Source organism: Mirounga angustirostris, unplaced genomic scaffold (assembly GCF_029215605.1).
Source record: "Mirounga angustirostris isolate CCGP_5_RB_7025 unplaced genomic scaffold, mMirAng1.0.hap1 SCAF_8, whole genome shotgun sequence".
NCBI classification, from domain to species: Eukaryota; Metazoa; Chordata; class Mammalia; order Carnivora; family Phocidae; genus Mirounga; species Mirounga angustirostris.
This window is the reverse complement of record NW_026991716.1, coordinates 143198042-143222572: the sequence shown is the minus strand read 5'-3', so window position 1 is coordinate 143222572 and position 24531 is coordinate 143198042. Positions and strand designations below refer to the sequence as shown.

Sequence of the window (24531 nt, the reverse complement as noted above, 5' to 3'; positions counted from 1 at the left end):
GTACATCCCCAGCCCAGCTCCTGTACATCCCCAGCCCAGCTCCCATGCATCCCAAGCCCAGCTCCGTGTGTCCCCAGCCCAACTCCTGTGCATCCCCAGCCCAACTCCTGTGCATCCCCAGCCCAGCTCCCTGCATCCCCAGCCCAGTTCCCGTGCATCTCCAGCCCAGCTCCCATGCATCCCCAGCCTCAGCTCCTATGCATCCCCAGCCCAGGTCCCTGCGTCCCCAGCCCAGGTCCTGTGTGTCCCCAGCCCAGCTCCCGTGCATCCCCAGCCCAGCTCCATGTGTCCCAAGCCCAGCTTCTGTGTGTCCAGGCCACCTGCCTTGCCACCACACCACTTGCCTCACTTCCTGGCTGCAGAGCCCCTGGGCCATGTCTGGAGGTGGGGTTCAGAGGTGTCTCCTGGGGAACCTTAGCTTGGCTCTGTCTTGTGTCTTCTTTGCACTTTGACAAGTTGCTGTTATGAGTCTGTCATCTTATGTTGTGATTCCCCCCTCGGAGTGTCTCCCCAGCACGCGGCATTTCCTCAGCACCCCCATGACCTTCTGCGTGGACTCCCATCACAGACAGCAGCAGCCATGCTCAGTGAGCTCTGTGCCCCATGGGGGTGACACCGCTGTGGGCTCCCCAGCCTAACCTCCACCTGGGGTCCCCTGCCCTTCCTTGTCCCGAAGCTATAGGAATGCTCTGGAGTTTGGGGAATATCATAGAGGTTGGTTCTTGGCTTCTCTAAAGGAGACCTGGTTCCAGCTACCGTCTGGCATCATTGACACACCAGGGACTGTGGGTACTGGGCATTGCTTTGAATTGGTGGCATCATTTCAGTCGAAAGGACCCCGCATTCGGTGTCTCACGGCAGCTGGTTCTAGCACGGCTGTTTTGCTCAGTGGCAGGAAGCAGGAGGGGCTGTCAACGACAACAGAGTACGTCTCGTGGCTCTGAGTTTGGGAGGCACCGCGCATTTCACCTGAACCAAAAAATCTCCACGTTACGTGGGAAAGATATCGTTCTTTCTGGTTACAGAAGTGGAAATAAAGCTCTTCGGTGATTGGTTTAAGATCACATCATTGTTCTAAAGCCACATTCTCATTTCGTCCTGCCCACCAAACCCTTTGGCCCCAAGTGGCAACCAGCTTGCAGCCAGATGTCAGGATCCTTGCGTTCAGCACTTCCTTGGGCAACACCAGGAATGACTTCCAAATTGCCATTTGCAATAGAAGGATGGGTCTGGTGTGGCATTTAGTGTCGTGTCTGAGCTCGGCTTCGGGAAGAGGTCAGTTGAGGGCATGTTGTGTTTACAAGGTGCCCTGCCCCGGCTTTGTTAAAGAGGGGGCAGAGCCATGGAGGGAGGGCCCGAGGAACGGTCTGCACCCTGGAGGGGCTTACTGCCCATCCCTTGCGTTTCTCCACTGAGGAACTACACCCGTGTCCTCTCATGGTCCCCAAGTGCCCTCCAGAGAGCCCATATGAAGACACCTACATTCATGGTGGAGATCCTTGTCCTTGAACAGAATCGAATGTCTGAAGTTAGGTATTGTAACTGGAAAAGAACGTGAGCCGTAGTGATGGTGTCCGTTGCAATGGTAGGTCCCTAACATCTCCACACTCGTCTGGAACTCAGTCTTCAGGAGGAGTTGGGGTTGTGTTTTGTGGGTGCTTCAGAAACATCTCCTGAATGCCAGGTCACCTGTGAGACCACCTGAGATTCTTCTCCCATTCTTTGCCAGCACTAAACGTGTGTGGATGTTCACACACAGGTATCTGTGTAAATTGTTTGTACACGGATACACACATATCGCTGGCTCAGGGCTCAGGCGCCGCCCCTGGGAAAGGAGACAAGGACACGAGGCTTCCTCCTGAGGCTGCTGAGAGGAGCAGGTCAGCATCGACCTTCGAGTGCTCAGAGCAGGGGTGGTGCACAGTGAGGTGGGGACTCGTCTGTGCCCCAAGCACCCTGACACCTCTGCACAAACATAAATACACCTGGTGAGCAAAATCCAGCCCTGCGCACCCGGCCCCGGGGACTGCTGCCATCTCAAACGGTCCATTTCGTTGTAGGATTTGTGCTTGTCTGTTTTCAGATTAAGATGTAACTTGCTCTTGAGTTCTTTTGTAAGAATGTCGATCGACCGAATGAACTTGAATTGTAGGCTCCCTGCTATGAAGTGTCCCCCTTGCAGAGAAGCTTCTCATTCCACTGCTCGCAGCACCGCTGGGGCTCCTCCTGTGTCAGTGCCCCGGGGCTGGCCACTCGCTTCAGGCTCATTGCGTGTCCCTTTAGACAGGGCTTTCAACTGTTGAGGTTTGGGGCTGGACAGCTCTTTGGGTGGAGGCTGTCCTATGCATTGTAGGATGGGAAATGGCGTCCCTCCCTCTACTCAGTAAACGTCACTGGCACCAACCCGACCAACCTCTCCAGTCCTGACCATCAGAACTGTCCCCAGACACATCAGAATATTTATCTTCCTGGAAATTTCATAAGCACTCACAGTGAAGCTATACCCCAGTCTCTTCGGGTTCCCTCTGCACATTTCCACGGCCGACCTCGGAACTTCCTTGTGAATGCATCCCTTGGGGTACCCCCAGCACTTGTGCTGGACTATGAGACCCCACGGCAAACCATGGTTTGTATTCATTTGCCCTGGAAACCTTGGCCAGTCTCAGTCTTGTTCAACACCAGACCAAAACTCCTACTATATGTAATGTCCTGGGAAAGCTCATCAGAAATGCCCTGATTTAATGAGATACTTAAATACTGAGAAATTTCTTGATGAGAACAGTAATACCGAAATGACCTCCTTTGTCCCCGTGTGATAGAAAGGGAACCCTTAAAGGGGCTGGAAGTGAAGCCAAAGCAGAGAGACATGTGTGGGTTGGGAAAATACATAGCTTCGCCATCATCACCACCACCATCATCATCTTCATTCATTGAACACCCACGTACGCCACTGTGTTGGGTGTTCCTAAACGGTTCAGGATTTCCCACTGTGTTGCATGGGGAAGAACAATGTAGGAGGAAGACAAGCAGGCTGGAGGGAGAGAAACACAAAGAATGTGGCTCCTGGGAGTCATAGTCAAAGCTAAGAAGTAATCACTAGGCAGATGTGTGCAAGTTGCTGGTTGATTCGTAATAGATAGTTACATGATGCACAGACTTTAGGATGGGCTCCATTTTTGTAGCAATGACTAATAGCTTTCTGGTTTCACGTGGCCTAAAAGGCGTTTCCTTGAAATTGAATTTCATTCATAGTAGACTCAAGAAAGAAAGGAGGGAGGGGGAAAAAAGATAGAACCAAAATAGGAAGAGCATTTTCTTTGCTAATACGATTCTATTTTAAGACCTATTTTAACTTCCAAGATCAACTTATAAACTTTCCTCCTATTTTATCAGATGGACAGCTCATCTGCCAGAGCACTCTACCTTTCAATTTAGTTGTTTGTCCACTTTCAGATTCTCTCGGGGACTCTCTTACTCCCAGTTTTTATGACTTACATCTTGACTGGTTGCCTGCAGTCTGTTCTGTGTGCCCGCACCAAACGCGTGAGCACGGGACAGACAGCAGGTGGTGGTTAGTATGGTAGAAGAGCCTTCAAACATCACAACAGGCAGGACTTTTTAAATTTCTTTTAAAATTTTACTTTCAGAAAGCAAGCCAAGAGTATTAATAAAGGCTTAACTACATTCATTTCATTAAGTTTGTAATTTCATTCCTGGTAGCTCACCATCAGGGTAACTCCAAATCTTAGGGAAGCTTTTATGTACATTTCAGTATTACTTATAAGAGCAGGAAATTGGAAATGCTCTAAGTGCCCAACAACAAATAAACATATTTTGGCATATCCACATATAAAGTGATATTATGAAGATTTTATAATCAGCATGGAAGTTTTTATCTTATTCTGTGAAAGGTGAATATGTAAAACCATATTTTTTTAAAAAAAAAAAACAGCTTCAAGAAAGTACTAGAAGAAAATAACAAATGTTAATTCCATCTTTCTTTGAATAATGGGGTTATGGGTGATTGTTTTGGTCTTTCTACTTTGATGTATTTCCCAAGATTTTCATAATGCAGAGGAAAAATACTATAGGATAAATTTTAAAGGGACAGAGACACGCCATCAAAATCAAAACTAAGGCAAATTTAATAAGATCATACAAAGTCCTGCACTGAGGCTGTTTTCTTATACAGTAGACCTTTGAACAACATGGGGATAAGGGGCGCTGACCCGAAGGTCGTCGAAAATCCACATGTAACTTTTGACTCCCCTCAGAATTAACTGGTAATAGCCTGGTGTTGACCAGAAGCCTTACGATAACATAAACAGTATATTAATCCACATTTTGTACATGATATGTACCACATACCGTATTCTTACAATAAAGTAAGCTTGAGAAAAGAAAGGGTTATTAAGAAAATCGTAAGAGAAAATGCATTTACAGAATAGTACTGTATGTATTGGGAGAAGACCCATGTATGTAGTGGGTACCTCACACCCTTGCTGTTCACCCCTGTGTCATTCAAGGCTCAACAGTAATTTGAAATGACACGCAGACACGGCCCGGGACGGATGCTGTGGCCCATTTCAGTTAGATTCGGTGTCCTGTGTTAAAGGACAGGCTGCTGCCCTAGGTGCTTTCTTCCGAACGAGTCTGAGTGCACGTTGTGGTGGGGATGCCGTGCGATTGCAGGCCCTGCCTCCTGAGCCCGCATCGTCAGGGCTTTTGTGTGAGAGAGAAATCCTTGCTCGGGGAAGGCTGACCCTCAATCCTGTCTTTATCACAGAGCCCATCCTGGCAAAGGTCCACTTACTATTTCTGGTGTGTGTCAGCCCGTATTGGAAACATTATTGGTGCCATCGTGTTTTCACCAGATGTTACGGATGGACTGAAGTCATTCCGCCCTGGTCCCCTCCACAGCACCCACCAGAGAAGGACGGGTCCTCAACCAACCCCATAGAAGCTGTGCAGCCCGACCGCCGTCCCTTCACGTCCCCCTTCACATCTCCACCACACTCAGCCCCTCTTACCCACTGCAGACTTCCGGTGTTTGTCTCTTGTCTGCCTCCCCACTGAACTGTGAGCTCCATGAGGCCGTTCTGGTCGCTCATGTACACAGTGCATGCTGGCCAGCATCTAGGCGTCATGCATCAGGATTTGGAATGGATTAATGAACGTGGTTGCATTTTGCCCATCCAGGCTCTCTGCTGTTACATCTGGTCAGTCTGAACACTCACTCTCCCTGTTCTGTGTTGCTCTGCAGTTTGAGATGCTCACGGGATCTCTGCCATTCCAGGGGAAGGACAGGAAGGAGACCATGGCCCTCATCCTCAAGTGAGTATGAAACACTTACCCTTGGGCATCCGTCCTGTACTCCTTAGCACCTTCTGATAGCAAGAGCTTCCATCTTGGAAACCCAGATCATTGAGTAGGCATTAGCAATAACCATAAGAAGCATTTTGGCATTTTAATTACAGTGGGTAGAGTGAATGGATCGCTGAGTGACCCTGATGGAGTCTTCCACCACAGATGACATTGGAAAATTGCATATGTTGCCCAATGACAGGGATTTTAGAAATGGTGATTAGTGACCATCACAAACAAAGTACAGATTCAGAAGGGCAGAAGGATTTAGGGGCTCTAGAGAGAACGCAAGAGGAGGGGTCCCCTTTCTTTCTCTACCTCTTGACCCCATTTGTGCAGGCGCCCAAGCTCTCCTGCCTGACGTTGGCAGGAATCATGTTGCCCATGAGATTGAATACAAACAAATTTTCTGTTCAATTCTCAGGAAGAATCATTTACCATGCAAATGGATTTTGCTCTTAGGATCCTAGAAAGAAGTCTAAACCCAGTGCTGGTCTTGCTATAACACCTTACATGTGAGCAGGCTCCATCTAAGCATGATGTCAGAAGGGAGAGATCTGGGAGGAATGTGGATGGGAGTAGGGCAGCGGCTGGGGAACAGGTAGACCCCAACTCCAAATCGAGGTCCCCCTACTGTGCGAGGACATGGACTCCTGCCCCTGAAGGACAAGCCATAAAGCTGCTGGTGCTCATGACCGGCTCTCTCAACACTGCAGATGGACTTTTATAAAAGTGAAAGGAACCTAAAAAGCTTAAGTTTTCGTAGGTTACCCCATTGTATAAATGGAAGGATAGAAATTAGTGGAGGAAACCCATAGAGAGGATTTGAGCAGTGTCTTCCGGCATCAGGTGACCTTCATTGTGGCTGACCTATGTGGCTGCAGTCTGTTATTTTGTGTTGGTTATCTCTGTTTCTCTTAATTTTAAGGGGGAGCAAGATCTTTACTTTTTCTAAAACTAGAATAATTCCCTCCAGCTAATCCTAGGTGTGGACTTCTGAATGGGCAGCACCAAACTGTGGTCCGATGGATCCTAAAGCATCATCTGAGGACCCCTGGGGGTCTGAGACCCTCCTGGGCCCTTGCAAGCTCCTCCTTTCCCTGATTTTTTTTTTTTTTGCAGTTATTTAGATAAGTTAGATTACTGGATTTTATTTTATTTATTTTTCATCCTGATAAGTACCTCTTTAATCCCCTTCACCTATTTCCCCCATGCCCCCACCCACCTCCCGTCTGGTAACCATCAGTTTGTCCTCTATAGTTAAGAGTCTGTTTCTTGGTTTGTCTCTCTCTCTCTCTCTCTCTCTCTCTCTCTTTTTCTTTGCTCATTTGTTTCATTTCTTAAATTCTACATACAAGTGAAATCATATAGTATTTATCTTTCTCTGACTTATCTCACTCAGCATAATACTCTCTAGCACCATCTAAGTCTTTGCAAATGGCAAGATTTCATTCTTTTTTATGGCTAAGTAATATTCTGTTGTATATATAGACCACATCTTCTATATCCATTCATCAGTCAATGGACACTTGGGCTGCTTCCATAGTTTGGCTACTACTGTAAACATAGGGGTATATGCATCCCTTTGAATTAGTGTTTTTGTATTCTTTGGGTAAATACCTAGTAGTGTCATTGTTGGATCATAGGGCAGTTCTATTTTTAACTTTCTGAGGAACCTCCATACTGTTTTCTAAAGTGGCTGGACCAGTTTGCATTCCCACCAACAGTGTAAGAGGGTTCCCCTTTCTCCACATCCTCCACATCCTTGCCAACACTTGTTGTTTCTTATGTTTTGGGTTTTAGTCTTTCTGACAGGTGTGAGGTGACATCTCATTGCAGTTTTGATTTCATTTCCCTGATGATGAGTGATGTTGAGCATTTTTTCATGTGTCTGTCCACCATCTGGGTTTCTTCTTTGGAGAAATGTCTGTTCATATCTTCTGCCCATTTTTTAAATTGGATTATTTGTTTAGGAGGATGTTGAGTTGTATCTGTTCTTTATATATTTTGGATACTAACCCTTTATCAGCTATGTCAATTAAAGATGTCTTCTCCCATTCAGTAGTTTGCCTTTTAGCTTTGTTGATTCTCTCCTTCACTGTGCAGAAGATTTTTATTTTGAGGTAGTCCCAATAGTTTATTTTTGCTTTTATTTCCCTTGCCTTAGGAGACACATCTAGGGCCAATGTAAGACCTTACTGCCTGTGTTCTCTTCAAGGATTTTTATGGTTTCAGGTCTTACATTTAGGTCTTTCATCCATTTTGAGTTTATTTTTGTGTATGGTATAAGAAAATGGTCAAGTTTCATTCTTCTGCATGGTGCTGTCCAGTTTTCCCCACACCATTTGTTGAAGAGACTGTCTTTTTCCTATTGGATATTCTTTCCTGCTTTGTCGAAGATTAATTGACCATGTAATTGGGGGTTTACTTCTGGGTTTTCTGTTCCACTGATCTATGAGTCTATTTTTGTGCCAGTGCCATCCTGTCTTGATCACTACTGCTTTGTAATATAACTTGAAATCTGGAACTGTGATGTCTCCAGCTTTGTTCTTCTTTTAAAAGACTGTTTTGGCAATGTGAGGTCTTTTTTGGTTCCACACAAATTTTAGGATTATTTGTTCTATTCTGTGAAGTCCCAGATTTTCTTCATAGTATGGCAACATATTGAACATAGAGGCAAGATAAGAGGATCTGGCTGTCGGGGCGCCTGGGTGGCTCAGTTGGTTGAATGGTGGACTCTTTGGTTTTGGCTCAGGTCATGATCTCAGGGTCCTGGGCTTAAGTGCTGACCGGGCTCTGCACTCAGTGCTGAATCTGCTAAAGTTTCTCTCTCCCTCTCCCTCTGCCCCTCTCTGTCCCCCATGCACATGCATGCTCCCTCTCTCTCTCTCACTCAAATAAATAAATCAATCTTTAAAAAAAAAAAAAAAAGGTATCTGGCTGTCTCTCATCTAACCCAGAAGAGACTCCCAAAATATAAACAATAGCACTCTTCTAGCCAAAGCCTTTGTTGTTATTTTGGAAAACATAATTCAGTTCCATTAAAAATGTTACTTCTGTTCATGGGATTTTTATTGTTTATTTTTAATGTTTGTATTATTTGTAAGTGAATTATTAAATAGCTATTATAAAAATTTCTCCCGTAGAACCCACATAAACAATGTAGGTTAGGTTGCTGCCCTCAATGACTTCTAAAGTGCCCAAGAGCCCTAAGACCAAACAGTTTGGGCACTGCTGCTCTGGGTCACGTTGATTTGGTCTGTCTGTTGATGCTGACCGAGCAGGGTCCCAAAGTGCTGGAGAAAACTCTGGTCATCCTTCTCGTCCCAAACTACAACGCTGTTTTGCAGAGCCAAGCTGGGCATGCCACAGTTCCTCAGCATGGAAGCCCAGAGTCTGCTGAGAGCCCTCTTCAAACGGAACCCGTGCAACCGACTAGGTAAGAGCCCCACACACCCCGCGGACCACAGGGGCTGCCTGCGCACCCCGCTCCACTCTTGTCTGGCTACACATTTGTCCAAGTTCACTGAAAGCGAAGGTCCTGAAACAGGGGTGCAAATATTCTCCCGTGTCCCTGCGATAAGGTTCTCCAAAACACAGTCGCTGGCCAAGTCTTGTAAGCTGTTTTCTGAAAGTCAGTGTTTACACACAAAATGGTAGCACTTTTTCCTACTCATTTCACTTCCCTTTTAGAACCCCATAAACTAAGGACAGAAGAGCTGAAAGCTGCTTCTTATTTAATCCCTCTTAAATTAATAAATCTCAACATATATGAATATTAAGATTTACATGAATGTTACCTAAGTACTAATCCATTTTCAGAACAACTCTTTACAAAGGGTTTCCCCTAGTTGCTTTTCAGTGGTGCTTCTACAAATGAGTTGTCGTGTAGACCTCCCACAGGTCACACAGCTGCTGAATCGTCCTTGTCCTCTCGCGGGTTTTCATCCCTCATTGTCACGGGCACTGGCGCACGTGCCCAGCGTAGGGACGCGAGGTCGGTGACGAGGTGGCTCCATCAGGGCGGGAGCAGGTGCCCCACACAGTGCGGGCTGCATGGGGAGCTGGAGAACAATGAAACAAGGCGCCATGTTTCTGCCCATGCGGTGGCAAACACCACATAGCCGAACGGAAGGCGCGGGCCCTCCTATTCCCCGCCGTCGTTGCTGTCAAGACAGCAGGTGGTGCAACATTTTAACACTTTGGCAAAACCCATCAATATTTTAAACTGTACACAACCCTCTACCAAGAAATTTTACTTCTAGAAGTCTATCCAGCATGTAAGTTACATGTATAAAAAATGCTTGCTGGTAATCTTTCTGTTTAGCAAAGACCTGGAATCTCCCTCTCTCTCAAATAAATAAGTAAATAAATCTTTAAAAATATAGAAATAGAGGGGTGCCTGAGTGGCTCAGTTGTTAAGCGTCTGCCTTCGGCTCAGATCATGATCCCAGCCTCCTGGGATCGAGCCCCACATGAGGTTCTCTGCTGAGGGGAAGACTGCTTCCTCCCTCTCCCACTCCCCGTGCTTGTGTTCCCTCTCTTACTGTATCTCTCTCTGTCAAATAAATAAATAAAATCTTCAAAAAAATTAAAAATATATATATATAGAAATAGAAATAAATAAATAAGTGAGTTAAGCTGTCACCAGGTGTCTCCACCATGGCGCAGGTGACGTCCGGCTGGGTAGTTCTTTCTTGTGGAGGACCATCTTGCGCTGTAGGATGTCTAGCAGCATCCCTGCTCTCTCCCTAGATGCCTCCCTCCCCCTGCCGTAGCAAACCGAACTGTGTCTAGACTTGCCCCTGGGGACGATCCCCCCACCCACCCCCATGAGACCCACTGTTCTGTAAACCCTAGCTGGAGAGATGCCCAGGATCTAGCTAGTCGCATAGATGAGTTGCTACAGAGTCTAGACGCATCCCATGGTGGAACCTGTACCCATTTTATACCAGAGCAGGTGTCTGCAAGGGGATGTGGGGAGAGCCCCATGGGTCCAGCTCCCGACACCCACCTCACATAGGCCCCGGGATGGTATCTGTTAAGATGACTGTTGTCAAATGACACTGATTAAAACCAGTCAGTGTGATAACTGCCCCAAACAGAGCCCCAGAGGCCGGGCCCTAAAGGCAGGGATGGCTCACTCTAGCTAGAGGCCTCCCTGGACGGCAGCTCTGGGCACTGGGCTGCCAAGCCACCAGGGGCCAGTGGGACGGCAGGGAGCCTTGAGGTCCAGGATGGGGTGCACAGTGGTCTCCACAGTGGGTTTTGCACCATGCTGACATGCAGGGGCTGATGTGGCATATGTGGGTTTGGTTCGAGATCTGGAGGAACGTTGAGAGCTAAACAGAAGTTCCTCCATCTTGTTGTTACTGGGCACCTCAGCAAAGTCACAGATGGGACCTAAAGACACCAGCCAAGAGTCGTCATGGGCCCTCCTTGTCCTGGCTCTGACCGAGGCAAGGCCAGGGCCCCGATTCTGAGAGACACAGCTCCTGCAGGTGCCTGCATCACGCCCTTTCCTTGGGGACTCCCCTTACAGGGTCCCCAGCCGCATGTGCCTCCACAAACAGCAGCTCAGGAGAGCCAGAGAAGCCCGTCCTCTCTCCACATTGACGGTCTCCCTGTATCCGCCCCGGGGCCCCACCTGCAAGGCCCTCCTCTCACCGTGGAGCCACCCTGTCCTGTGGGTGGGGATCACGCGGACAGCGGGAGAACTTGGCCCCAGGAACACAGACGGGGAATAAAGGGCCTGCGTCTGCCCCTCCCTCCTGGAATTGCTGTGTTGTTGCACTTTTATCAGATCCCGTGTAGCCTGGCCTGGGGGCCTCCCCGAGAGAGCAGACCCTCCCCTTCATCGCTGTGCTTTCTGGGGAGGAGGTGGGCAGCACTTCTTAATGAGAGCGCATTTTAAGGCACAGAACCAAACAGTAAATGTGTCCCTCAGTTCAGTTCTAAAAGCCACACAAAGATCATAATTGTTTGCCTATTTCTGAGCTGACTCTCCTGATCATAAATTAATTATCTATCATTAATGTCTCCGTCCGTGTGGGACTAACACCAAGATAATCCCTCCCTGTCCAGGGCCAGCCTGCGGTGCAGCTTGGCCAGTCTTAACCCGCAGAGATTTGCTCGTGAGAGAGGTATATCCCAAAGAATTACTTTTAGTTGCAAAGTACAGAACACTTAAGTAACTTAAAATTATTTAACACAATTTAATTTTTCAAACTACAGTTTATTTTTCTTACAGTAACAAGTCACATGGCAGTAGAGGGTTGTAAGCATTGACTCAGCAGCTGAACCATAGTTATCAAAAGCCCAGATCTGCTTATCTTTTTAGTTTATCATCCTTAGTTCATTGCCTTTTCATCCTCATGAGTGGGGCCTTGTGATCACAAAGTGGCTGCCACAGCTCCAGGCATCACATTCAGTTGAAAGGAGGAAATGGATGAAGACAGCTGCATCTGTCTCTCTTATCAAGAAGGCAAAGCTTTCCCAAAACCCTGGGACTTCCCTGTACTTCCTGCTGACTAGAAACTGTCGCATGGCACTTCTAACTAAAAGGAAGGTGGGAAAACAAGGATTGGGATACAAGGAATAGGAGATTGGGAATGGTTGTCTTATTAGCCGGCCTCCAGGGTCGGCTGCAGAGGTCTTCAATAGAGGATGAGCCGACTTGAGGGAGGTTTGGTGCCTGGCCTGCCTTCCTCGAGTGCCTCCAACCCTATTTCTCACCCCTCTTGGCAGATCTTAAGGACCTGTTAGTTAGGAAGGAGAGGGACTGTATAGTATGTAATCTAGAAATAATACACACCTACATGGGGTTCTGCAGTGCTTTCTAGGATCTGGCTCTGGCGACAGAGTGGAGCAGAACCATGGTCCTCACTCTCACGGGGCCTTCAGAGCCACCAGAGAGATTAGCATTAGCCAAGGAAGTGGCAAACCGAGAAAGAGAGAGGTACATGGCAGAGCTCATCGGAAGGGAGAGAGGTTTGCTGGAACGTGGACAATGGCAAGTGTGAGCCAGGAGAAGGGGAGCTCGTGAGGAGCCCCAGGTGGAGGAGCACTGGGCAGAGGGGTGGAGGGCGGCAATGCCAGGCCGCATCCCGTCCAGCACTTACTTGCTGAGTGACCTCGAGCAGATGTATGCACCTCTCTGAGCCGGTTTCCCTGTCTGTGAACTGAGGGTGATGGCCGTGCCTACTTCATAGTGTGGTTAGAAAGACGTAAAGAGCTAGAACTGTGTCTGACACACAGGACGCAAGTCCATAAGAAGGCAGAGATAATGGGCGCACCCAGATCCGTGGTGGGGGATCGCATCTAGACCTCTTGGTCACGCTGCTTCCTACTAATTGGAATGTTTTCGTTCTCTGCCACGTGGTTGTGGGACAGAGTGGATAGAAGTTGTCTATGCGCAAGTACTGGTAAACTGCAACTCCAGTAGAAACGGAACAAACTGTGGTTTTATGGGATGCATTTCAGTTGATGTTGTTAAACCTTGTCCTGAGATCATTGCAAAAAAGAAAGAGTGTGACCTGTTTCTGGAGAGCCCGGCATTCCTTGGCAGGAAAGCATTCAGGTGACCTGCCGGGTCCCGAATTCAGCTGGAAGGAGGGCAGGGCCTCTCCAACCATGGAGAAGAGGAACTCCAGCCCTGTCGCCCTCAAAGGGCTCCTTCCACCGTGTTTCCCCAGTAACCTTGCCCACGGCTGAAACTTTTCTCTCGATGCCGAGTTTGTGCTGTGAAGATCTGTCCAGTCTCTGCCTTGTCATTCTTGGGTGCCAGCAGAAAATCTGGGCACGTTGTGAATTGTGCATGCGTGAGCACGCGTGAGGCGTGGCGCCTCCTCTCCCAGGACGCTTCCCTCTAGGACAAGCCCCGTCGGCCACCCGTCCACGCCCGTGGGAGCCTGGCTGTGAGTCTGACCTCCCCACAGGGAACCAGACTCAGAACAGAGAAATGAAGACATTGGACACATCCATTCACTGAAACACACACCAGAGAAGAAGCAATTCCGACTCGTCTCCTGCAGGAGCTGAGGAAGTCACTCTCCTTTCAAATATCCTTGCATTTGCTGGAGAGGATTTGTCACCATGCACCGGATGAATGTGACCAGGGGAGGGGCCGTGTTTGTTCTTCCTCGTTCTGGAAAAAGGAAATAATTTCCTTATATAACCTATTCCTTTGTCTTCGAATCTAATGTCACCAAAAATCATAGTTCTCGAACCCAAAATATCATTTTCTTATTTAGTTTAAGTCATTGATGAGCGAGAAAGATGGGATTATCTCATTAAGTGTATAGATGATCATCTTGGGAGAGACTGGCCCAGTGGAGCCCCCAGCAGGCGTGGACGTCGGCCCATCTGTGGCCGAAGACTGCCCTTCAGCTAATCTCTAAAGGGAATCATCATGCACCTCTCCAGGAGCTACTGGCCATCCCTTGGGAGTCCTCACAACAGAAGATTTCCAGGCTCAGCATAAGGAAGAAATTATATTTGGGATTATTAGTGACACGACTTTCCCCAGGGAGGCAACTGAATCTACTTGCCCAAAAATCTTTTGCCATAAGGAGGAAGATCACGTTGAGTAGATGAATCTTGATCTGCATAGGCAGCTGGATTGGAAGGCTGGGTCCTCCCCTCCGTTCTGTTTGCTGTGAGCCTTAGCCCTAAAATAGCCCCTGGGCCATTCAGGGGGCTCAGAAGGCCTCGCCCCAATGCCTATTGTCACACGGATTTGTATCATGACCAGGTCACCTTCAAATCAGCCAGAACCTCTGTCTCTGGAGTCCTGCCCTCTTGAAGAGCCCCCGGCCTCCAGGTCTAAAGCTGGCCCTTCTGCCTCAGCGTCCCCCGAATGTCCTCACCCCAGAGTCTCAATCTCGCCCACCCACTGACTACAGGTGCTTGCTGCTTGGTAAACGTGCTGTGAACACCTGAGTAGGTGCCAGTGACCCGGGTGCATGGCGAGGCGGCCTCCAAGGGGGCGTCCCGTCCACGGCTTCTGCCCTGCGGCCTCCAGGCTAATGGTAGAAGGCTGCAGGGGCGGAGCAAGCAGAGCTGGTAGTCCTGGAGGGAGGGGTGGAGAGGGAGGAGGGTGGAAGCTGGGGGCGTGGGGGCAGCTAGGTAGACCTGATGGGAGGGGAGGAAGGGGGAGGAGCAGGTTGTTTTCTGCGCGGGGAGCAGTGAGCTCGAGAGTCTTGGAGTGAACTTGGTGTCCATTTCGACTGTGACGACGCGCAGATGCACGGCAGCTGAGGACTCTGACCTGAATGAGGGGTCACACACGTATTGATTGTGCGATGTGATATGCGCAGTGATAGAACCCCGGGCAAAATGCTTCGGTGGCCCCCAAACAGCTGCTGTCATCAGGAGGGGGCCAGGGGCAAAGTCGCAGGAGCCCTGCTCGTGGGGGTGTGTGTGTGTTATCTCCCTGTGCGGGGGGCGGGGGGCGCTGGAGGAGGCAGCGCAGGCTGAGCGGGGACTGCCAGGGCATGCCGCGCAGGCTCCCTCTGAAGGGTGCAGCCGACCAGGGACGGTCTCACCGTGAACTAGAGAAGCCCCTCGGGGCTGGTGTCGCTGGTGATTTGGTCCACAGAGGCCTCCGGGGAGATGGAGGTGGGGTCGGGCATGTTCCGGGAGGGAGGCCTTGGTAGACCGGTCCCTGCACTGGGCCTCCATGTCCTCATCTCTGCCCCAGAGGTGCCCTCCAGGTGGGACACTTGTCATTCTGAAAGATTCGAAAGTCCAGGAAGTCAAGGACAAGAGCGAGAGGCAGGGGCTCCGTTCCAGCCCGCACGCTGCAGCCTGGCGCTGGGGCCAAGGTGGCGCCCCCTCCCCGCCCACCCCCCCAGTCCCCGGGGAGGTCGGGGCCGAGCAGTGCAGAACCTCGGATGTGCGTCCAGGCTCAGGGAGGTCACCAGATGGTGGTGTTCTTGTGAATGGGTGTGTCGGGCAGGGCCCTACAAAGGCGCTGTTTTGAGTAAACCCCTCTCCAGACAGAAGCCTGGCTTCCTTTCCAGACGTTGCCGCAGAATGGAAGACGAGGATGGGTACTGGAAGTACGAAACCCACTCTCTGGGCTGTTTTCAACGCTGACGGCTCTCTAGCTCATCCCTCGGGAGCATCTGTGTCTTCCTATAGGAACTTCCAGGAGATCCTCGGACTTCTAGGGGCCATGTGGCGGAGTTGAGAGAGGAATGAGCTGTGCTGATCCGTGTGAAACAGAACAGCAGTGTAGACCGCGTCAGATCCAGTCCCCAAGCACACCTGTTGGCTACAGCCCCGCCCACTAGCAGAGGATTTCTGTGTTTCCTGTTTCTGTTCTACTCTCCAACGCTGGTCTCCACAAGACATGCTTCACCGGCTCTGTCTCCGATGGCCCATCCCGGGTCCCGTCAGCAGCAGGCCAACCTTGGACGGCGTGGTCAAGACCAAGCTCGCTGGTCTGCTCAAACCAGTGTCCTCTGAGCCACAGCCAAGCTTTAAACACTGAGCAAATGAAATTTCAAAGGGACAGCAAATACTTCAAAACTATGAAAAAACAACATGTAGATAATGTGTAAGTGATGAAGAGGTAAGAAGCAGACCTCGTGTTCACATCCCCGACAGGATGGCCTGGAAATTACAAGTGTACCAGTCGGGCGGAGCTCGAGGATGCAAGGACAGTAACCGAAAGTGAGCTTGTTCTGAACGTGCACCAAGAATTTGCCGTGAGGGGCGCCTGGCCGGCTCAGTCAGGGGAGAGTGCGACTCTCGATCTCGGGACTGTGAGTTCAAGCCCCACATTGGGGGGTAGAGGTTATTTAAAAAAAATAAAATTTAAAATTAAAAATAAAGAATTTGAGGTGGACACTGTGTGGCTCAAAAACAAAGAGTAAGGGCGCCTGGGTGGCTCCGTTGGTTAAGCGACTGCCTTCGGCTCAGGTCATGATCCTGGAGTCCCGGGATCGAGTCCCGCATCGGGCTCCCTGCTCGGCAGGGAGTCTGCTTCTCCTTCTGACCCTCCCCCCTCTCCTGCTCGCTCTCTCTCATTCTTTCTCTCAAATAAATAAATAAAATCTTTAAAAAAAAAAACAAAAAAACAAAGAGTAAATACTTCAGAGGCATCTCAGAAGGCCCAGGGATTAAACATTCCCAACACTACCTATGGAAATGAAGAAACAATGAAAATATTTGGGGCAGATACCAAAACCTTTTGAGAGTAATCTACTGAGAACGTAGAAGCCCAGTGACGATTGGCCCCACAGTGAAGGAGGTCGCCTTGTTAAGCCTGTGGAGCAGGGGGCTGAATGTCATCCGTGCCGTAGAACAAATCCCCCGTGCATGTGGAGGGCGCGCTCACAACAGTGCGTGGACATAAGCAAGTCCACCTGGATGCGAGATGACACGCTCAACCAACGTGTGGAAGTCTGACACGCGGGTCCCCACGAACACGCTCAGTGATATTCCCATCTGCAGATGGACCACAGGTGACGACATGTTCACACCACAGGAAGTATGAGCTCTTGAATCTACCGCTCCATTGAACTTCTTTTAACTCATCTTTACCTGGTGTTGGAGGACCAAGCCTTATCACCAAGCCTGATAAGAGACAAGTATCACTCTTCTGTTCCAGACCTTTCTGTCTGTGAACACTTGCCTCTGTGATCCGGATGAATCACAGCCCTGCGCTTGGCACAGAAGGGGAGACTTCCACGGCATCGGGTCAGACCCGACAGCAGCCAGCTGTGATTCAGGATCTGCACAAGCACTCCCTGACCCTCCTAGCCTAGGGCTCTGCCCAACTGGCACTGTGTTCAGTTGACATAAAAAGGGGTCATCAATACAAAACAACCGCTTCCCTCGTTTCAGGAGAGGGTAAGACTATAGAATCCAAAACAATGACCTTGTGTGCCCTAGGAAGGAGGACGTAGGCCTTAAAGAACTGTGTGCAGAAATTTGCCTCCTGTTTCATGTTTTTCTCCTTTTGGAACACCTATAATTTTTGAGTAATAACTGAAGTGTTAATTCACTGTCGACTGTTTGCTGAGTCCTCAAAGCACAGACATGGTACAAAATCTTACTGCGGCGGAAGAAAGAAAGTGCAGATAAGAATGTGCTGATTAAGTATCCAAGAAAACCCAGCATGTACCAGCACAGAATTTGGAGTCACACCCAAACCGGTATTTCCTCTGTGTCTCCCTTGGTTTGAATTGCTGCAGACCACGTATTTGCAAGTGATGAATGAGGATAAAATGGAATGGGTACAAATGCAGTGCAGATTCTTCAAGGGGATTCAGCCGATGAGTCCCTCGGCAGGTGTGTGCTCCCTTGGGCTCTGACCTGTGTGCTGACACTCCCACCCCTGAGCGACCCACGGTGCTTCTGGAAGCACGGCAGCCCTCACCAAAGAAGAGTCGGGAAGCAGTGCAGATCGGGGGGTTTTAGTCCTCAGAACCAGGAGGCTTTTCCGTCCAGAGCTCCGGTCTTCACAAGGAGGCCGGCACACGGGTGGGTTGAAGGGGGGTCAGTACTGGCAGTCGGACCGCTGACTTGTTCCCCACGGTTTCTGGCCGCAGCCATTTGGGGGCCTGTCATGGGCTGCAGGCTGCTGGGATCAGATCTCGGAACGGGGGCCGGACTCGGAACTCCAGAGAGGTCCTCAGCCGGAGGTCCTTGAAGGACAGGACCCGTTTCTCTCTACTCACACCAACACTTCTGACACCAGATGCGTGCGTTTTCCACACCAACAAATTCTTCACTTCCCAGGAGACACCAGCTTGGTATCCTACAATTCACCTTAGTTCTGGCACTAACCACCTAGCGTTGGCCCAGACCCGGGCTCAGTCCCACTGCCCAGGGTATCACCTGTGATTCCGACCAACCAGCTGTAAATCCGGAGTTTCCAAGACCCCTTCTTTGGGTCTGATAATATGCTAAAACAGCTCACAGAACTCAAGAAACCATTTTACTTCCTATTACCAGTTTATTACGATGGATATTTTAAAGGATACTGATGAAGAGGTGCATAGGGTGAGGTCTGAAGGGGTCCCCTTGGAATTTGGGATACACCACCCTCCCAGCACATGGATGCATTTTTGTTCATCAGCCCGGAAACTCTCCAAACCCTGCTGTACAGGGCTTTTATGAAGGTCCCGCTCCTTAGGCATGCTCCATTAAATCACTCCAGCCCTCTCCCCTCCCTGGAGGTCGGAGGTGGGGCTGAACTGTACCACCCTCTGTCCCATGGGTGGTTCCCACATCAGTGCAAAGACCAGGGAACGTTGGTGAAGGGATGAGGACGTGAAAGCATCCAGCCACGTCCAGGAGGGCTGCATCTCCTGGAACCCCAGCACCCTATACGGAGGGCGCCACCTGACTTCTCAGGCCCCGACAGTGCGGCTGGGTGGGCGGTGCCTCCGTGACCACAGCAGCGGGGGGCGGCTTCCCCGTCCTCCACACCTTCCTGCTCCTGGTCCCTCCCATCGCAGCCGGCAGCCCCCAGCCCCCAGCACCCACCTTCCTGGGGTGCAGGCTGAACAAGGAGCAGCAGGAGCTGAACAGGGAGCAGGGCTGGGGCTGTGGAGCCCGGGGTGCAGAACCGAGAAGTCTGTGTCTCACAAACCACGTGGCACAGAACCCCCATCCCCAGACTTGGGACAGGAACTGGCTGGACACGGCCCTAGCCCACATGGCCCGCCTCCCCTTCCCACGTCCCCGTGCCCCCAGCCCCCTCCCTGGCCCACCGAGGCTCCTCTTCTCCCTTCCCATCCTGGAGAAAACCCAGAGCTCTTAGGACCTGGGGTTTTGGTTCCTCTGAATTAATAGACTTATTTTTAGAGCAGTGTTAAGTTTACAGAAAAGTTGAATGGAAAGTACAGCAAGTTCCCTTGGACTCCCCCGCCCCGTCTCCCTAGACAGTTTCCCCTAACCCCAAACTGATGTCAGTGCCGTTCGTTTGGTGTAACGGATAGACCAGCATTGGCAGCGTCCGCGTCAGGCCTCACACGCTGCCTGTGCACCTCCAGCAAAGGTAGCATGACATCACCTCGGCAGGCAAAACAGTTTCCCTGCCCCGAATCCTCTGTGCTCTGCAGATTCGGCCCTGCCCCCCTCCCCAGGCCTCGGGATTTAATGTAAGCAGCAAAGTAAAGAGAGAGGCCGGGCAGAATGAACAAACCCAGCAGAACTATTTATAAGCAGTCTCCAGGGTCCCCGGCATCAGCAGGTGTGGATGCCAGTCTCTCTCTGGGTCCCGTCCTGCCGGAAGCTACCTCTCCAGTATCTGGCTGTCTTCCCCTTCCCTGTGAACCCAGAGCCACCTAAGAAGGCGCTCTGCGCTGCAGCCTGCTCTCCCACTCCTTCCGCACTTTCTCACCCTTCTGGAACGCCAGCCTGAGCATCAAAAGTGCAGCCAGGGCGGGGCTGGTGGCTCAATTGGTAGAGCATGTGACTCTTGATCTTGGGGTTGTGAATTCAAGTCCCATCTTGGGCATGGTGCCTACTTAGATAGATAGATGGATAGATGGATGAATGGATGGATGGATGGATGGATAGATGAATGGAAGGATGGATGGATAGATGGATGGATGGATGATGGATAGGTGGATGGATGGATGGATGAATAGATGGATAGGTGGGTGGATGGATGGATGGATGGATGGACGGATGGATAGGTGGATGGATGGATGGATGGATAGGTGGATGGGTGGATGGATGGATGATGGATGGATGGTTGGATGGATAGGTAGGTGGGTAGATAGATGGATGATAGATAGATGGATAGATGGATGGATGGATAGGTGGATGGGGGGATGGGTGGATAGATGGATGGATGGATGGATGGATAGATGGATGGATGGATAGGTGGATGGGTGGGTGGGTGGATGGATGGATGATGGATAGATGGATAGATGGATGGATGGAGGATGGATGGATGGATGGATGGATGGATGGATGGATGGATAGGTGGATGGGGGGATGGGTGGATAGATCGATGGATGGATGGATGGATGGATACATGCACACGTGCAGCCGGGCTGTGATGGGCCTCCAGCTTCCCCCTCTAGGTTTCCAGGCACCCCCCCACACCTGCAGCAGGAAGCTTCCAGCCTACCCCACCCCTGCCTCTGACCCTGTCACAGGCCTGCAGGGCTGAATGTGGCTTCTGTGGGCTGTGAAGCAGGTGAGCAGGGGCCCCTTCCCTCAGGAAGAAGGCATCTGGAGCTGCTCGGGCATCCCCCAGCCCCTCGCACTGGTATGCCAAAAACTCTCAGAGGTAATGAAACTAGGGGTTTGTCCTGATGCTTGTGTGTGTTTTGCCCCCCGGGACAGGTGCTGGCATCGACGGAGTGGAGGAGATCAAGCGGCATCCTTTCTTTGTGACCATAGACTGGAATGTAAGTCGCACAGCATGGGGCCCACAGCACATGGGTGACAGGGAGGTGAGGTGGAGGGCTCACCAGCTTGGTACAGACCAGAGGGGAACGTGGCCCTGTCCCCTGGAGGGGTGCCCTCTCTCAGGAGCCTTCTGGACAGGCTGCCATTTTACAGGCACAGACCAGGGACCACCTTCCTGCAGCACCAGGCCTGAGAGCCCTTTAACACTTGGCCCTTTAGAGGCAGGTTCCGCTGACCCTGCAGCCACTCCCACCGCTGAGGACAGAGCAGGGATCTCCTTCTGCTCAGCAAGAGGCTGCAGAAGCCCCTCAGGTCTCCAGGCCCCTGTGGGTCTCCAGGCCACGGGGTCGCTGGGCTGCTGGGCCACCTGGTCTCTGGGTCTCCAGGCCCCTGAGGGTCCCCAGGCTGCCAGGCCAGGCTGTGCAGGCCTCTTCTGTGTTGAAGTGCTGCATCTCATACTCTGTGCTGCTCTCCCAGCCTCTGGTTTCAGGCTCAGGCCCACCCAGCTGCCACTCTCGTAGGGTCATTAAAGAAAACAAACATCCAGACTGTTAAGAGCAGTTATTGGTGACACTCGTTAGTGACGTAAGGAAGACCTCCATGGCGATGAGTTCAGGGACCACGGGGACAGGGTCTGCGGTCAGCGGAGAGATGGGGCTCAACTCTGAGCAGCTGGGGCAGTGGGATTAATAGCGGGGAGGGGGTTTGTGGATGGAAAAACACTGGGAGGAAACACGGGGGTGAGGGGCTCTGGCTGAAGTGACCTCACAGGACTTCTGCTGGACGCAGGCCTGGGGTCCAGACGTCACCTGGTGCGGGGCGGGCCCATCACATGTCGAGCCTCGGGCCCCAGTTCTCCAGGCTGACACCACGTTGGAGCTGGGCGCTGGCTGAGGGGCTCCCAAATCTCATTTGGACCCGCCGCTCGGAGCCGCCTCCCGGCCCGTCAGCGTGGGGAGCGGCCGCGGCTGGGCTTCGTGTGCCAGGAGGACGTCCCTCCTCGGATGTCAGTGTCTTCCGGTCCTTTCCTGGGGTGCACACAGCAGGCACATTTGGGGGCTCCGTTCCCTGAGCTGACAAATTAACCTCGAGAGACTCTAACAGAAGATAGGTATATATTACATTAACGTCCTCTCTAGGACCGAGGCTGTTAGTGGTGTTTGCCTTGCTCCCTGTCTTCGTCCAGTCACCTCTGTGGGTTCTAGCAGCGGGGGCACCATGGCAGCCCGCCCCTGGCCCCCAGGGTTATGACCTCTGACAAGGTGCTGACACGAGTGCTGGATGGAACCAGCTGTTCCTGGAGCTTCTGACCTTACTCCTCCTCTCTCCTCCTCTTCTGAAAGTCGACCCACTGGGAGAGCACCAGCTTCCTTAAAACCCGCTTCTGTAGTTCTGATTATGCCGCTTTTACGGGGTTAGGATTCTTTTCAGCACTGAGACTACAGAGAAGCATGTGAGATGCTGGCACCCCTGTGACCTCCCCACCAGGTGCACCTGTGACCTCTCCGCCAGGTATATCTGTGACCTCCCCACCAGGTGTCCCTGTGACCTCTCCTCCAGGTACACCTGTGACCTCTCCGCCAGGTGTCCCTGTGACCTCCCCGCCAGATGTCCCTGTGACCTCTCCGCCAGGTGCACCTGTGACCTCTCTGCCAGGTGTCCCTGTGACCTCCCCCCCAGGTGCCCCTGTGACCTCCCCAGCAGGTGTCCCTGTGACCTCCCCGCCAGGTGTCCCTGTGACCTCTCCACCAGGTGCACCTGTGACCTCTCCGCCAGGTACACCTGTGACCTCCCCGCCAGGTGTCCCTGTGACCTCCCCGCCAGGTGTCCCTGTGACCTCTCCGCCAGGTGCACCTGTGACCTCTCTGCCAGGTACACCTGTGACCTCCCCGCCAGGTGTCCCTGTGACCTCTCCGCCAGGTGCACCTGTGACCTCTCCGCCAGGTACACCTGTGACCCCCTGCCAGGTGTCCCTGTGACCTCCCGCCAGGTGTCCCTGTGACCTCTCCGCCAGGTGCACCAGTGACCTCCCGCCAGGTGCACAAGCCTGGTTAAAGGACCAGGTCAACATCAGCTTGCGTTCAGGAAAGTGGATGGTGGAAGCAAAGTGCTTGCCCGTGAAATCTCTTTTTCCTTAGCTTCCTGGAATGTAGACTTATAAGGAGCTCAGTCATCCTCAACTCACAGATGGGCACCTGGAGATCTTTCTCGGTCGATTATTTCTGGTTCCATCCAGCACGGAAGCTCGGCTGTGCCTGTGGTGATGAGGCCTCAGGCCAGCCGGCTGCGTCCTAGCCCTGGAGGGCCAGCACGGCGCTGCGGGCAGGAGCCTCAGAAGCTGAGCCCTGGGGGCACGGCCCTGGTGCCCCGACGGGCGCTCTGCCGCGGGTCATCCCCTCCCGCCCACAGACATCGGGGTAGGGCTGCATACCCCCTTCTGTTATCACTTGCTGTCCCATGTGTCCAGCCATGCTGTTGAACACTTTTCAGGCGCTTCCAGGACACGGACACAGAGCAGTGGCCGTGACGCCCCGGGCTTTACAACCTGGTCGGGGGAGCGAGGCAGGAATCAAAGGCTGCGCACTAGGTCACAGAGAGAAAGCAGCAGCACCGCGAAGAGAGCCGCTCAGGGGAGGGGTGGGGCATCGGAGCCGAGCCCCTCACCTGCCCCTCCCGCCCCCACGCTGGCCTCTCCACGCACCTATCTGCCCAGCACATCAGCCCTCCTGTCCCCGAGTGCCCCTGTGACTCAGTTATGTCCTCCTCCTTATGGCTTTTCTGAAAAGCCAGCTCCTTGCTAAAGTCTGTCCCAACCCTTCCAAACTGCAGCTCCTCGCCCAGCGCCCTGACTCCCCTGACCTTGTTCCATCCCCGGCTCCTCGTCACCGTCCAGTGTCCTGCATCACATCCCTTATTCATGGTGCTGATTAGGAGTCTCTGTCCCCTGCTACTGGAATGGAAGCCCCAAGAGGTCAGGAGTCACTGTCAATGTTGAGTAGAGACATCCCCCGGGCCTCTGAGACAGCCAGGCTCAGAGGAGGCCCCTGACAAACAGTGAATGAGCGAGGGAGCGAGGGAGTGAACAGGACAGGCTCTCAGGGCAGGAACCCACTTCTCTCCTTCTCTCTCCGGGGTACCACAGCCCCTGCCGCCGGCAGAGATGAGAAAACAGGAGAACGGGATGGCTGGGGCCGGAGATGGGGACGGACCCTGTGACATGGGAGATCCTCGGGCTGCAGCTGGGAGGAAAGGGGAGGCCTGGCCTCACGGCTCCGGGTACCACTCAACACAGTGGCTTGGCTCGAAGGATCTGCTTGCAAGTTGCTGCAGACAGATGCTTCTCTCAGTCAAGAAGGGGCACCCCCCGAAGAAGTGGGCATGTGGAGGAAAAGCCAAGACAGCTTTGTGAAACGCTTGGAATTTTCACAGCATGATGATGACCTTGAACACTATGCAGGCTGGGCTAACGTGCATCCTGGAAAGCCCAGGTCTGCAGGAGCTCTGAGCAGAAGCCCGGCTTCTTTCTGCCACCCAGTGAGAGTCCAGCGGGGAGACCAGCCCCAGTGTGCATGGCTCGTCCCGTCTCTGCATTTAGGGCCAGGTTCCTGCCAGGGCAAACACAGTCACTGGATGTCTGCACCAAGAAGGTGGCGTGCTGTATTATTTCAAAGTAATCAGACTAAAATTGAGGTTGGGAAGTTTCCTTTATTGCTTTTAGCATTTAATTCCATTTTGTTTCTGAGAGAGGCCCTTCAGATTCATGGGGACCAAGCGTATGTACTGTCG

At 51.7% G+C, this 24531-nt stretch overlaps 1 protein-coding gene across 6 annotated transcripts in view; it reads left to right on the top strand.

The window, feature by feature from the left end:
- Positions 1 to 24531, top strand: part of RPS6KA2 (ribosomal protein S6 kinase A2) — a 339623-nt gene that overhangs the window by 280366 nt on the left and 34726 nt on the right. For all 6 annotated transcript variants that reach the window (XM_045865879.3, XM_045865877.3, XM_054505643.2 and 3 more), the window contains 3 exons: positions 5264 to 5334; positions 8715 to 8803; positions 20680 to 20744. In XM_045865879.3, the coding sequence (XP_045721835.1) occupies positions 5264 to 5334; positions 8715 to 8803; positions 20680 to 20744 (225 nt within the window). The remainder of the gene's footprint in view (positions 1 to 5263; positions 5335 to 8714; positions 8804 to 20679; positions 20745 to 24531) is intronic.